Source organism: Amphibalanus amphitrite, unplaced genomic scaffold, assembly GCF_019059575.1.
Source record: "Amphibalanus amphitrite isolate SeventyFive unplaced genomic scaffold, NRLGWU_Aamphi_draft 000017F_arrow, whole genome shotgun sequence".
Classification (NCBI taxonomy): Eukaryota; Metazoa; Arthropoda; class Thecostraca; order Balanomorpha; family Balanidae; genus Amphibalanus; species Amphibalanus amphitrite.
The window spans coordinates 1834960-1847662 of record NW_024881513.1 but is presented as its reverse complement, the minus strand read 5'-3'; the positions used below and the strand labels follow the sequence as shown (position 1 = coordinate 1847662).

General features: G+C 59.0%; 1 protein-coding gene across 1 annotated transcript in view; it reads left to right on the top strand.

Moving 5' to 3' along the window:
- Positions 1 to 12703, top strand: part of LOC122387895 (cAMP-dependent protein kinase type II regulatory subunit-like) — a 47984-nt gene that overhangs the window by 15352 nt on the left and 19929 nt on the right. The window contains exons 3-5 of the mRNA XM_043378549.1: positions 482 to 567; positions 6027 to 6110; positions 10254 to 10360. Of these exons, the coding sequence (XP_043234484.1) occupies positions 482 to 567; positions 6027 to 6110; positions 10254 to 10360 (277 nt within the window). The remainder of the gene's footprint in view (positions 1 to 481; positions 568 to 6026; positions 6111 to 10253; positions 10361 to 12703) is intronic.

Below are 12703 nucleotides of genomic sequence, written 5' to 3'. Positions count from 1 at the left end.
TCACGATTTTCCGTAATTGGCATAACTACACCACACCAACCCACCCTCCGGAACACGGATTGCGACGAGCAGCGGTCAATATGCGGTCTCGGTCCATGGATGATCTGTCATAGTACGTCAGCTAACCAAAGCGTGTCTTCATTGTCACAGGGTTCGAGGAGGGTCCCATGCCGTTAGGATTTTATAATGGATTAGCTCAGTCAGACATTTATCGTTAGTGATAGTTTATCGTAAGCCACCTGAGCCACTTGCCGTTGGTGTATGTAGGCCGAGTTGGTGCCTGTGTGGGTGCTGCGGGCGGACAGCCGCCGCGGGGAGCGGCCGGTGACGTGTGGCTCTGTTTGTCGGCGGCCCGGCCCGCGGACCGACTGCGGCGCCGACTCGTCTTACATCACCGGCCCGGACAAGGCCAGGCGAGCGGCGTTTTCCTTCCCACCGCGCCGGGCCGGGCGCCTCTGACTGGCTCCGTTTCTGTCCACAGGACCGCCACAGAACTGCAACTACCGGCGCAAGTCGGTGTTCGCCGAGGCCTACAACCCGGAGGAGGACGATGACGAGGGTCAGAAGGTGGGTACTGGGTGCCGAACTGCCCACTCCAAACCGGCCGGGGAGCGCGCCGCCAGCGGGTCCGGTCCGGTCAGCCGACCCTGCTTACCGCTCCGACCGGCAACCCCGCGGTGTGCGCGCACATTCTGGCTGCTTTGCAGCACCTGCGAGTCGGATTCTGGCTTCTTCGCGTATCTCTCTCCCTCTGCCTCCCTCTCTTCCCTTCCTCCCCGCGCGGCCCTGTCGTCCCCTCCCCTCTCATTATTTTCGCGGCCGGCGGCGGCTGTCACTCGGCGCGGCTACCTGCTGCAGAGACGGCTGACAGTCGGCCAGTCCCCCCGACCACCGGGGACCGCCGCCGCCGTGTAGACATGTCGAGGGCGCGGCCGGACAGCAGTGGACGTCGTCTGGGCCGCTGCAGACCGCCGGATAGTTGGTGATGGAATCCTGCACGGGCGCACATTGAAACTTAACCACCGGTCGTTTGGTGGAGAAGGGCGGCGCGTTGACCGCAGGCATTGATTGAGCATTGATCGGCGTCCCGTCAGCGATCGATGGCGGCCTGCACTGGAGCGGAGCTGCAGCGGACTGCCCGCCCCCGCCGCGGTCAGTCAGTCCGCTCCGGTCCGGAGCTGCAGCGGACTGCCCGCCCCCGCGGCGGTCAGTCGGTCCACTCAGTCCGCTCCGGTCCGGAGCTGCAGCGGTCTGCCCGCCCCCGCGGTGGTCAGTCAGTCCACTCAGTCCGCTACGGTCCGGAGCTGCAGCGGACTGCCCGCCCCCGCGGTGGTCGGTCAGTCCACTCAGTCCGCTCCTGTCCGAGGACCGTCCGGCCACGGCGCGGTGGAGCCGGCCTGGCCTCGGTCAGGTCAGACGACCGTCCAGCCCCCCGGCGGTGCTGACCCCGGTCAGGCCGGACCACTTGGTCTGCGCGGTCCGCTCCGTTGCTGGCAGTGCTGCCTCGCCTCCGTAGAATGAGCGCTGCTTCGACAGTCGACACTCCCTAATAAGAAATCACTGGACTCGGGGCCGGATGGGCGCGGCTCCAACACTCCCTAATTGGAAATCGCCGGACCTCTTACAACACAGATGGGACCCGCGCTGTCCTGGTTTATCGGTGCGCGTGATTAACATGTGTACTTGTCAAATGTTATCGACGAGTCGGCTTTCAATGACAGCCGTGTGGCTAGAAAAAGAAGAAAAAACTCGCACACATTTCGTAGCAGCATGAGTAATGACTCGCTCCTATGTAGGTCTTATGTCATGTCGTGAAACGCTCATTTATTCGTAGCTAAGCACGCCCAAAGCTGATCAGGGCTGATTGCTATTGTTTTGTGGCTTTGAACAGGGCGTTGGAGGTGGGCCGTGGCGATTTTCTCTGGCACGTGGGGCGCCGGCACGGACCGTTTGTTCTGCTATACGGGCGGCGGGCGATCAGACGGGCGGCGGCCGGGGGCGGCGGGCGATCAACGGGCGGCGGCCGGGGGCGGTGTCCCGCTGAGAGGCCGGCCCGGTCGCCGGCCGGTTTCGTTCGGCGCTCCGTCCGTCCGCCCACTGCTGGCCGGCTCTCCGTGTCCCGCCTCCGCCAGCGCTGAGTAACAGAGAGGTCATTAATGCGGCCGGCCGGCTCCACCCAGTCACAGAGCGGCAGCGGAGCCAGGCCCAGGAGCACAGTCAAACCGCACCCCTCCAGTGGATTGGAGAGCTCCGGCTGCTGAAATAACCACGCACCCGCCATCCAGTCCGCTGCCGAGTCCATTGATTCTGTACGGGAGGTCAGCCCAGAGTCAGACCATGGCCCAGACATTGCGAACATGTGTCCTAGACCGCGGTAATCGGCCCCGGAAGCCCATCTTCAGGACACATTTGATATGCGAAATCTCATTTAGGAAACAGGTAATCAATGAGGGGTCGTTAATGGGGCGATATTTACCCACTTAATAGAATTCAAAATCAATGCTACGGAAAACGTTGCATGATTCGCAGATAATTGCAGGCAAACAGAATTGCCTATCTTTCCGTCCAATTTTCGATTTTCGTTATTTTAGCGGGAATAGGTATAGAATGGTGCAAATTTCCATAAATGGCTGCGAGGCTCACAAGTCACATAGGTACATAAAAATTGGGTTTCAAGATCAATGCTTCAGTCTCTTGATATTCACTTGCAAAAGTCAGGTGTTATCATTTAATTTAGGGCCGCGCAGGGGGCCGCTCGGCTGAGCCGGCAGAGGAGGGGAGGTGGCCGCCGGCCGGTACTGGCGCGGAGCGACGTAAGCCGTGAGATAGCTGGGCGCGGCCGGCGCGGCTGTTTGGCGGCTCGATAGTGGGCCGGGTATCGGCCGGCGGGGCGGCGCCGAGATTGCAGCCGCCGCGCCGCCTCGCGCCGCCTCTATCGCTCGGCAAACAGAGCCGCTGATTTGGCGGGACGGCCGACACCGGCCGGGGTGGCCGCCGCTGCCGACCGACACCGATCATTGGGGTACCGAGTACCGACACCGGCCCGCGGGTGGCCGCCGCTGCCGACCGACACCGGTCATTGGGGTACCCCGTACCGACACCGGCCGGGGTCGCGGCCGCTGCGGTACGGCACCGGCTCACATGGGCTCGCTGTGAATCGGCAATGACCGCTGTGGTACGACACCGGCCGGACCCGATTTGGTACAACATGGGCTGCCGTTATGCGACACCGACCGCTGCTGTACGACACCGAGGGTCCGAGGCCGGGGCCTCTGCGGTACAACGGCGCTCGGCTAGCGACGCCCGGTCGCGTGGCCCAAACTCATGGCTCACATGGCAGTAAACGATCCCGGCCGAACAGCACTCAGCTGTAATCGCCCTCCGAAACAGAAGTAGCACTGCCAATGGACCTGCTAATGGATTCCAGACTGTTTTCAAGAATCGTTATGTCTTCAGTGTGCTCCCGGATTTCATGCATAACTGCAAACATTTCAAGAGCGGCTTTGGGCCTCTAAACTGAGTGGTGACTTTAAAACGCTGCTCTTTGGAGCTACACACCGACCCGACTAGACAGTGCACCGAGCTGGCAGGGCATTACGGCGGCCCAGACAGCTGTATGGAACTCATTGGCTTTGGAAATGTCTATACCTAGAATACCTATATAATAGTGTCTTTGTGCCTTTGTGTACGAAAGCCGACACTGTCTTCACAACTATTTTGTTGTACTGACGGATTATATGGTTTGAGATCCACTTCGATTCTTTTTCCCCACGAGGTATAAACAATATGGTCGATAAAAGCATGTTCTACGGCGTCAGCGCCACGGCATTTCTGCAGCGGCGAAAAGCCTCAGTCCCTGCTTCCACCCCTAGCCTGACGAGGGCGGTTTGGCGCCGGACAGTGTTGGACAGCGCTGGCAGGTGTTGTCACCTTGGTGTACCCGAGGGAGGGGCGGTCACGCGGCTATGTCGCCGAGTCCGCGCCGCTGGGAGCCGGTCCGGCCGGCTGGCTGCAGCTGCGGCCCGGCCGGCCCCACCGCGATGTTTATTTAATGCCGGCCGACTTGTTGCGGCGGGCGATCGGCCGACTGCGGCCGTCCGGTGTGAAGCAGCGCGGCGCTCCGTGCCGGCGCGGCCGCCGGGGTCCGCGCGAACCAGTCGGCACCGCGGCACGGCTGGCGTGACGAGCCGCCGGCTGACCGTTATGCAGCGCCACTCCCCGATTCCGGCCGGCGCCGGGCCGCGCACGACTGGCTAGTCTATGACGCGACGGGTGGCCACTCGTCCCCTCACAACGCGTTACCATGCTCTGACAGCGGTCGCCTAAGATCCTCATTATCGCCTCCCCCAAGTGCGGGCTGCGCCTGTGACCCGATTGGGCCGGTCGGCTGGCGCGGCGGACTGCATTCCCGTCGCGCCGGTCTCTGACAGCGCCGACACAGGGGGCCGGGCCGGCCGCCCTGCGGCGCCACATCCGTGATAGCCGGGACGAGTGTCCGGCCTATCGGGACGGCGTGGTTACCCGCTCATCAGAAGAGGGGCCTCCGTCCCGGCGCGGCCGTGCACCGCTCGCCGTGACGCGGCCGCGGCCGGTTGAGTCGCTCTGCCTACCCTAACTTACCAGCAGTCTGACATAGTACACACACTGAGCGCAGTGGGCGCTGTGCGGGATACCGCGCCGGGTCAGCGGATGCCCGCCTAGCCGAGTGCCGAGTCCAGCGGCCATCTGCTCACCGACACCAGGCCGAGCCGGGCACCAAGGAGCGCCTGTCCGGCCCTTTTGTGTGCTCAACTCGGGCGCCGAGCGGAGCGCGGGCCGTCGCGGCGGCGGCCCGAACTGCACACGGCCGGCGGACCGGTGCCGGACCGGACCGGTCTTGGCGTGACGCGCGGTGACGGCCGAGCGGCGCCGGCCGACGGGCCCGGCACCGCGCTCTGTCGTCCCCCGGCGCGGCACTCCGTTCGACTCGCCGGATTAGGCCACTTCAGTTTTTGCTGCAGGAAAGCGGCACAAAAAGGCGGCGAGTCGTCGGCCGGTGGCGCTGCGGTGAGCCGCCGCGGCGACTGTGTATCGTGAGCCGTCGACAGTCACCATGAGCCCGTCACCACCGCCTTTCCTATCTGCCCGCCGTCCCTCGGCGCGTCAACAGAAGCCGTCAGAGCCCCGGCAGTTTCTACTCGTCCTGATATCTCCTGTCGCCCTGTGACGTCCGCCTGTCAAATGAAGTGGGCTTCCTCGCTCTTCCTCCCGCCTTAGGGGCAAAGCGTGAGCAATGAGCATAATGTTATTTGTACTTATATTGCTACTGATAATGATGCTCAAACATTTCATTGGTAACCTGCACAGCAGTTAAAACCATATGAAGCATTGTTCCGTGCGTAAGTCGTGCTCTGACGAATTACTGCTGACTCGAAGTTGTCAATCTGTTGCGCCGTCGTGCTGCCGGTGGCACTGCCGTGTTTCAAGGTTCATTGGTGTGGTCCCTTTGCGCCACGGTACTGGGGGTGGAGAGGAGTATGGGACCGTTACACCCCGGCTGTCCGTGATCCCGCACCGTCCGGTAACCCACGCGTCCGTCCGTGAATAGGACAGGAGCCTGTGACAGTAGAGTAGTCCACCCGTCCGTCCGTGAATAGGACAGGAGCCTGTGACAGTAGAGTAGTCCACCCGTCCGTCCGTGAATAGGACAGGAGCCTGTGACAGTACAGTAGTCCATCCGTCTGTCCGCCGGCCCTCCACTGAACCACCCGTCTGACCGCCGGGATGTCGAGTGTCGACCGTCCACTGCCCCCACCGTCTGCCCGTGGCCGTCCACTGACCCGCCCGTCAATCCGTGGCCCTCCACTGACCCACCCGTCTGTCCGCAGGCCCGTGGCCCTCCACTGACCCTCCCGTCAATCCGTGGCCCTCCACTGACCCTCCCGTCAGTCCGTGACCGTCCACTGACCCACCCGTCTGTCCGTGGCCGTCCACTGACCCACCCGTCTGTCCGCAGGCCCTCCACTGACCCACCCATCTGTCCGCAGGCCGTGTTCCCTAAGTCGGACGAGCAGCGCGCTCGCCTCAGCGACGCCGTACAGGGCATCCTGCTGTTCCGCGCCCTGGACCCGGTAAGTAGCGCTCCACATCACCTGACCCGGTGACCAGCGGGCGCAGAGTGGCCGTCCACATCATCCCTGGTCCGGCGTGTAGTGGATGCGATTACGGCAGCCCCTCATAATCAGCTGCTAATCTGTGCAACGTCCTAACGTCACATCCGGGATTTTCATGTGATCTGTTGTTCAGAAAGCGATAGGTAGGAAGGAGTGATAACCTCTGACATTATCCCAGCTGCTTATTTTGTTGAATGCTGAGCATCGCTCATTATGATAATTGAGAAATTATTCAGTGGAAATTTGAACCGCTTCACTGGCAGACGGCAGGGTCAGCATCCGTTAATCTTTCCACTCAAATTCTATGCAAGTTTTAAAGCACCTGATATCTGCTTAGATGTCCCACCATGGCCCTACTACACTCATTTTTCTCCCAGAAGACTCCGAAGCCCCGTGTCCTCGCGGCACTCGCGGCGTAGATAACCATGTGCGCGGCCGTCGCGGTGGTCGGCCCCGTCTCCTAATTGGGCGCCAGCCCTCTCCGGAGACCTGCACCGGCCGGTCCGGAGAGCCGCGGCGGGGGCGGGGGCGGGGGCGGCGCCGCCCAGGGACGAGGCGGCCGCGCCCCGGTGAGAGCAGGCGGCCGTCGGCTCCCAAACCGGCACACGTCTGTACGGCTCCCAGATCGTTACTGGTGCCGCTGGTCGACTCGGTAGACCCCGTGACCGGGGGATGGTGGACCCGGTGACCCGACAGACCCGGTGACTCTACAGACCCGGGGATGGTGGACCCGGTGACCCGACAGACCCGGGGATGGTGGACCCGGTGATCCTACAGACCCGGTGACCTGATAGACCCGGGAGGGGGGTTGACCCAGTGACCATACAGACCCGAGGGATGGTGGACCCGGTGACCCGACAGACCCGGGGGTAGACCCGGTGATCCTACAGACCGGGGGGGGGGGAGGGAGACCGGGTAGGTGTTAACGTATTGCTTGTTTGTAGGGATTTCAGTGCTCGGTAACTGGTTATTCGCAGATGGAGCACGTGGATATTTTATTGATAAACATGAGTTCATCTAAAAGATTCGGCTATAAATGGTCAACTATCACGATGAGTGTTCAGTGGAGTGCCGGAGGCGGCGGCGGCCGCTCGCTGTGGTGACCGGGCCGGTGTCTGAGTGGGCCGCGGTGGCGCGGTCCGCCGCCGGCCCCTCTGACCGACCGTGGGCGGTGACCTCGGCTGGAGCACACGGTGGGCGCCGGCCGGCCGGGATACGTATTCGCACGGGGTCGGCAGAGTGAGACGGGATCAGAGCTGCTGCACGGGGTCGGCAGAGTAGGACAGACTGTAGACGGGAGCCGGGCGGAGTAGGGCAGACTACACGGGAGCCGGGCAGAGCAGGGCAGACTGTAGACGGGGTGGAGTAGGACAGACTGTAGACGGGAGCCGGGCGGAGCAGGGCAGGCGAGATCTGGGCAGAGTAGTGCAGGCGGGAGCGGGGGACAAATGGGAGCTGCGGAAAGTGTAGAGGGCTGACTGGGACTGGTTGGCGGGGAGCGCAGAGGGCTAACTGGGACTAGTTGGCAGAGGGCTGACTGGGGCTGGTTCGCCGGGAGCGCAGAGGGCTGACAGGGAGTGGTTCCCTGGGAGCGCAGAGGGCTGACAGGGAGTGGTTCCCTGGGAGCGCAGAGGGCTGACTGGGAGCGCAGAGGGCTGGCAGGGAGTGGTTCCCTGGGAGCGCAGAGGGCTGACAGGGAGTGGTTCCCTGGGAGCGCAGAGGGCTGACTGGGACTGGTTCCCAGGGAGCGCAGAGGGCTGACTGGGAGTGGTTCCCTGGGAGCGCAGAGGGCTGACCGGGAGTGGTTCCCTGGGAGCGCAGAGGGCTGACAGGGACTGGTCGCCGGGAGCGCAGAGGGCTGGCAGGGAGTGGTTCCCTGGGAGCGCAGAGGGCTGACAGGGAGTGGTTCCCTGGGAGCGCAGAGGGCTGACTGGGAGTGGTTCGCCGGGAGCGCAGAGGGCTGGCAGGGAGTGGTTGGCGGGAGCGCAGACCCACCCTGCACCGTCCTCTGGTTGGTGTCTGCAGCGGGGGAAGAGGGTGGGGGTGAGCGGCCTCGCCTCGCGACGGACTGACCTCCCATCCTCCCTGTGCTCTCTTTCGCTCCGTTCCCTTTTCCTGATGTGATGCGCTAACTCTCTGAAATCCTGCCTCGGTCCATTGCGGCCTGGCAGTGACGGTCTCAGCCAGACGAGGTCCGAATGCAGAAGACCTGTCCTGGTCATCAGCTCTCGTATAGGGATGGAGCACAGCTCTGGAACAAATAATGAACCCTTGAGTGACGTAAACTACGCTTGGATTCAGCTCGGTATTTATCGTAGCAATTATCTCCTATTCCATAGTCGGTATTTTATGCATGCAGCACGGAAGAAGCTCGTGTAGAAAATGTTAAGTGTATAGTTCATGATGCTCAGTCAGGTATGAACTGTCAAATCTAAGATTTAAGACATGAGCACCGTAAACTGGGGTGGCTTTGAACTTCCGGGTGACTTTGAACGCCGTTCACTTCTTAGAGGGAATCACAAATATCTTAAAAATGTGAATTAGAAATGCAGCCATGTTTTTTTACAGATAAGAATGCACATTTTTGAAAATGTACATGACATATTGGAAGATATGTACCTTAGTACATAGGAGTAAAAAATCAAAAACTAAATCAATGTTTTTAGCTTTTTGAGATATACCCGTAAACTTCCATATGGCATGGACTAGTCATTATGGTCATGGAACGGAATGACATATTTTTGCCATCCTCGATGGTTGGCCTATATTGCCCCATCATAATTTTTTAGCTTGCTTGAGCATGGCCAATGCTGCGAAGGGATTTGTAAAAGCATGACATTTTTGGAACTTCGCTGGGGTGACTTTGAACGTGTTCAATGTAGCCCCGGTGACATGCATGCCTGACTTGTTGTTCAAAAGACTTGTTGATCAAAGTAACCCCACCAAAATACACTGCATACATTTTGCGCTACAAGATAGGGGTGTAACAGAAATCGACCAGCTGGTGTGCAAGCTAAGCCAGCCTGACATGGACAGGGGGGGGGGGGCAGGCTCCACTTCATGAGTGAGGAGCTCTCACCATGCAAACTGATGCTGGGGTAAACTCATGACTGACGTGTTCTGACGCTAGCAGGTGTACCTAGTGTTAAGTGTTAGTATTAAGGTGTTAAGTCGGTTGTCAAGTGTTAACTGTGTCCAAGGATACTCTGTACTCAGGTGTTCTCAGGTGTATTTCATGCACAGACCTAGTCGAGTGCATGCATTACACTTGAGTTGAGTTGAATCGAGTGATTTCATATCCTGTGATTGTTGCTCCACAGTGCCTATGCAAGTGTTAATGTGAGTAAGTAAGGTGTTTGCCATGAAAGATGCTTCTTTTTACTCACTGTCTGTGTGCTAATTTCTGTGAATATGGTGTTTGATTCATCAGCAGAGGTTGTTACAAGAAGTTGTGTTTTTTGCTTGATGAGCTCGCCTTGTTTTGACTACTACCCCTAGAAGGACTTTTGCAGGTATAAATTGTTTTTGGCCTCTTTTTTAAAAAGCATCAGGGTGTTTAAAGCCACCCCAACCGGCACGAGGCATTGCACACCTAATGAGATAAATGATGAAAAACACAGACTGTTCAAAGTCACCCCATTGCATGGTGACTTTGAACACCAGACATTTTTTTTTTTAAATAGGGAAATGGCTATACCTAATTTTTGTTGACACCATGGATGGATAAGGCCAGACTCAGCCCACAAAATAGTCCATGTTTCACATCCCTATCTACAGTAGTTTTCAAGATATTCACCGATAAGTCTCAAAACTGTCCAAAGTCGCCCCGTTTTACGGCATCTAAACAGAATCGTATGGTGCTATGGTGCTAGGAAATGATCAGCCTGGTGATCCGTTATTTTGGTAAACAATGTTATCATTGGAAACAAATTGTTTTCTAGTTACTTTGTCTCCCTCTCGCTGCAGCACTGCTGGAGCTGAGTTCCAGTTATTTTTCTTTGAAAAACCAGGATAGGCTTTAAAGAAAATTGGAATTTGGATTGTTTTACCCTGGAGAATCAGCAGCAGAGCGTATGAAATTGTTGCGTTGTTCGTCCACAGCACCAAATGCAGGAGGTCATCGACGCCATGTTCGAGCGTAAGGTGACGGCCGGAGAGAACGTCATCCAGCAGGGTGACGACGGAGACAACTTTTACGTCATCGAGAGGTGAGCCGCCTTCAGTCAACGGCCGGCCGGCCCACTGACCCCGCCAGAGCCAGGCACTCGGGCGCGAGCCGCCCCCCGCGGTAACGGCCGGCCGGCCCACTGACCCCGCCAGAGCGAGGTGCTCGGCCGCGCACACATTTTGAAGACTCAAGAAGGAGGAGCATGGCTCGACGTTCAGCACAAAGAGCAGAGAATGAGGGCTAACAGGCTAGTGTAATCCACTCGCGTGTAGCCAGTAATTGATGAAGTTATTGCATTGTAAATACACCCTGAAGAATCAATTTAGGAATTACTTCCTAATTGGCTAAAAGCTGTTCAGTGTTAAATGTCAGCCCGATCCCAGGTCCCAGGTTCGATAACGATGACATAGATTATCTAGTAATTGGTGTAGATTGATAAGGTTTACAAGCTAATCCATGATTTTGATTTTTTTTTATAAATTTAGCTCGAATGGCAACTTAGCGGCCCCCGGCTAAGAGGCGTTGGGCGAGGGCAGACAGATGCCGGAGAGAGCGAGGGAGAGGGAGGGAGCGTGGGAGGGAGAGAGATAAGCGGAGCGGGTGGGCTGGGGCGGGAGGCACGAGGGGAGCGCGGGATATAGGACAGTCAGAGACGAGCCAGCGAAGGGGACGGACCATCGGTCATGGTCTCAACAATTTTTTTTTTTTGGCTTCTCTCATTGCGTGACACTCGGAGTGACAGAGAGGCTATGAATAGTGACGGTGAAAGAGGGAGTGGTGGTATGGTACTCAGAAGGGCGGTGCCTTGCGATTCAGCGCAGCGCAGGAGCTGGGAGGCAGAGAATCAACCGCCTGTGACGACTCATGACGCGAGGTTTGTCAGTAGATGCCACTGACTACAGGTAAGCGAAGGGCCGAGTTCGCTGTTGTGTAACTGGCCGGGTGCTGCGACAGCTTGATGGGCGCAGTAACCTGCGCTCTCGAGAGCAGGGATGCTTTTGTGGGCAGACCGCGAGGGCGCTACTTTCCAGCTCTTGGGAGCTTATTGTCATGGCTGTCAGCTGTCGATGTATAATCAGCGTGTAGACAGAATTCGCGCGACTTGCGTTATTGCGGAGTCACGCGCTGTCTAATCTGGATGGTGTTGTCCGACATCTCGTGCTACAAATTGAATAGGCTGGCAATATCGGCTTGGGAGAGACGGTCGTGGACGTTTTTTTTCTCGTTGCTTCGTCAAGAGCTTTTGGACGCTTGAAGCGCGCCACCGCGGCAGCTGTGGTCGTGGGAGCGCTCCGTGAGGACCCGGACTGTGGGTTAGCGCCTGCCTGGTCTCCTGTTGTCACAGTTCGGTGACTGGTTGCCAGCGCGACTGCCGACTGCGGCGGGGGAGCGGGACGGGGTCAGACGTCCCTGTGCATTGGAGTGTGGCAGCGGCTGAGGGGCCTGCTGGTTGGTCTTGAAGCCTTTGGGGGCTGGTGGGTGTGGTGCGGTACCCTTGGGGGCGAACGCGGTCAGTGACTTGGTGACCTCGGGTGACATTTTCAGGGCTGATTCAGGTTTGGCCCGTGACCACCTGCACCCTGGTATCGCTGCGCGCTGCAACGGTGCAGCGGCGCTTAACCCCTGCGCGCCGGCTGAGCGAGCGGAGCCGGGTGGGTGACGTCATCGAAGCACGCCGCACGCAGCCAGATCTAGGCGCCGGGCCAGGGCCCTGTTTACGGCCGCTGCCAGCGTGCGCTATCACACGTGCTAATTGGGTTTCCATGACATCCGTACATTCGTATCTCCAACCCTGCCAAGATGTCGTCACATGTGTGACTTCAGATCGCAAAATGCGATAGCAGCGTGGTAGCAGCATCGAGTGAAATACCGCTCAACACCGGGAATGGCCCTCCCTTTGTCCGCGCGGTCCACGGGCCCGCCGGCGCCGTGGCGCGGCGGACCGGGTGCGGAAACCCAATAAAGTAAACAGCCCGGCCTTATCGGTCACGGTGTCGTATGGTGGCGCCGGGCCGCATGGCTCACAGCTGGGGCATGGGTGAATGCCCGCTGGAGTCATGGGACGGGCAGCGGGACAGGGCCAAGGAGAAAGGAACATGGTGTTTGAGGGAGAGTCGAGGGGGCAGTGACCCTTCCGGAACGGAGTGATCGTGGTGGTCCCAGATGATGTCTTATTGAGTTTTTACAGACCTCAAGCGCGCGCAGCGGCGCGGCGTCGGTTAGCAGGCACACCACGGATACCTATCGGCTGTCGCTGTTCCGGACCACGCGGGCTCTGACGTGCCCGCGTCTTTGCGTGGCTTGACCGCCTTTGCCGGGCGAGGAGCAGCCGCGTGAGCGGTCGAGGGTCAGTTTGACCGAGTGGTGCGGGTCGCTGGTTGTT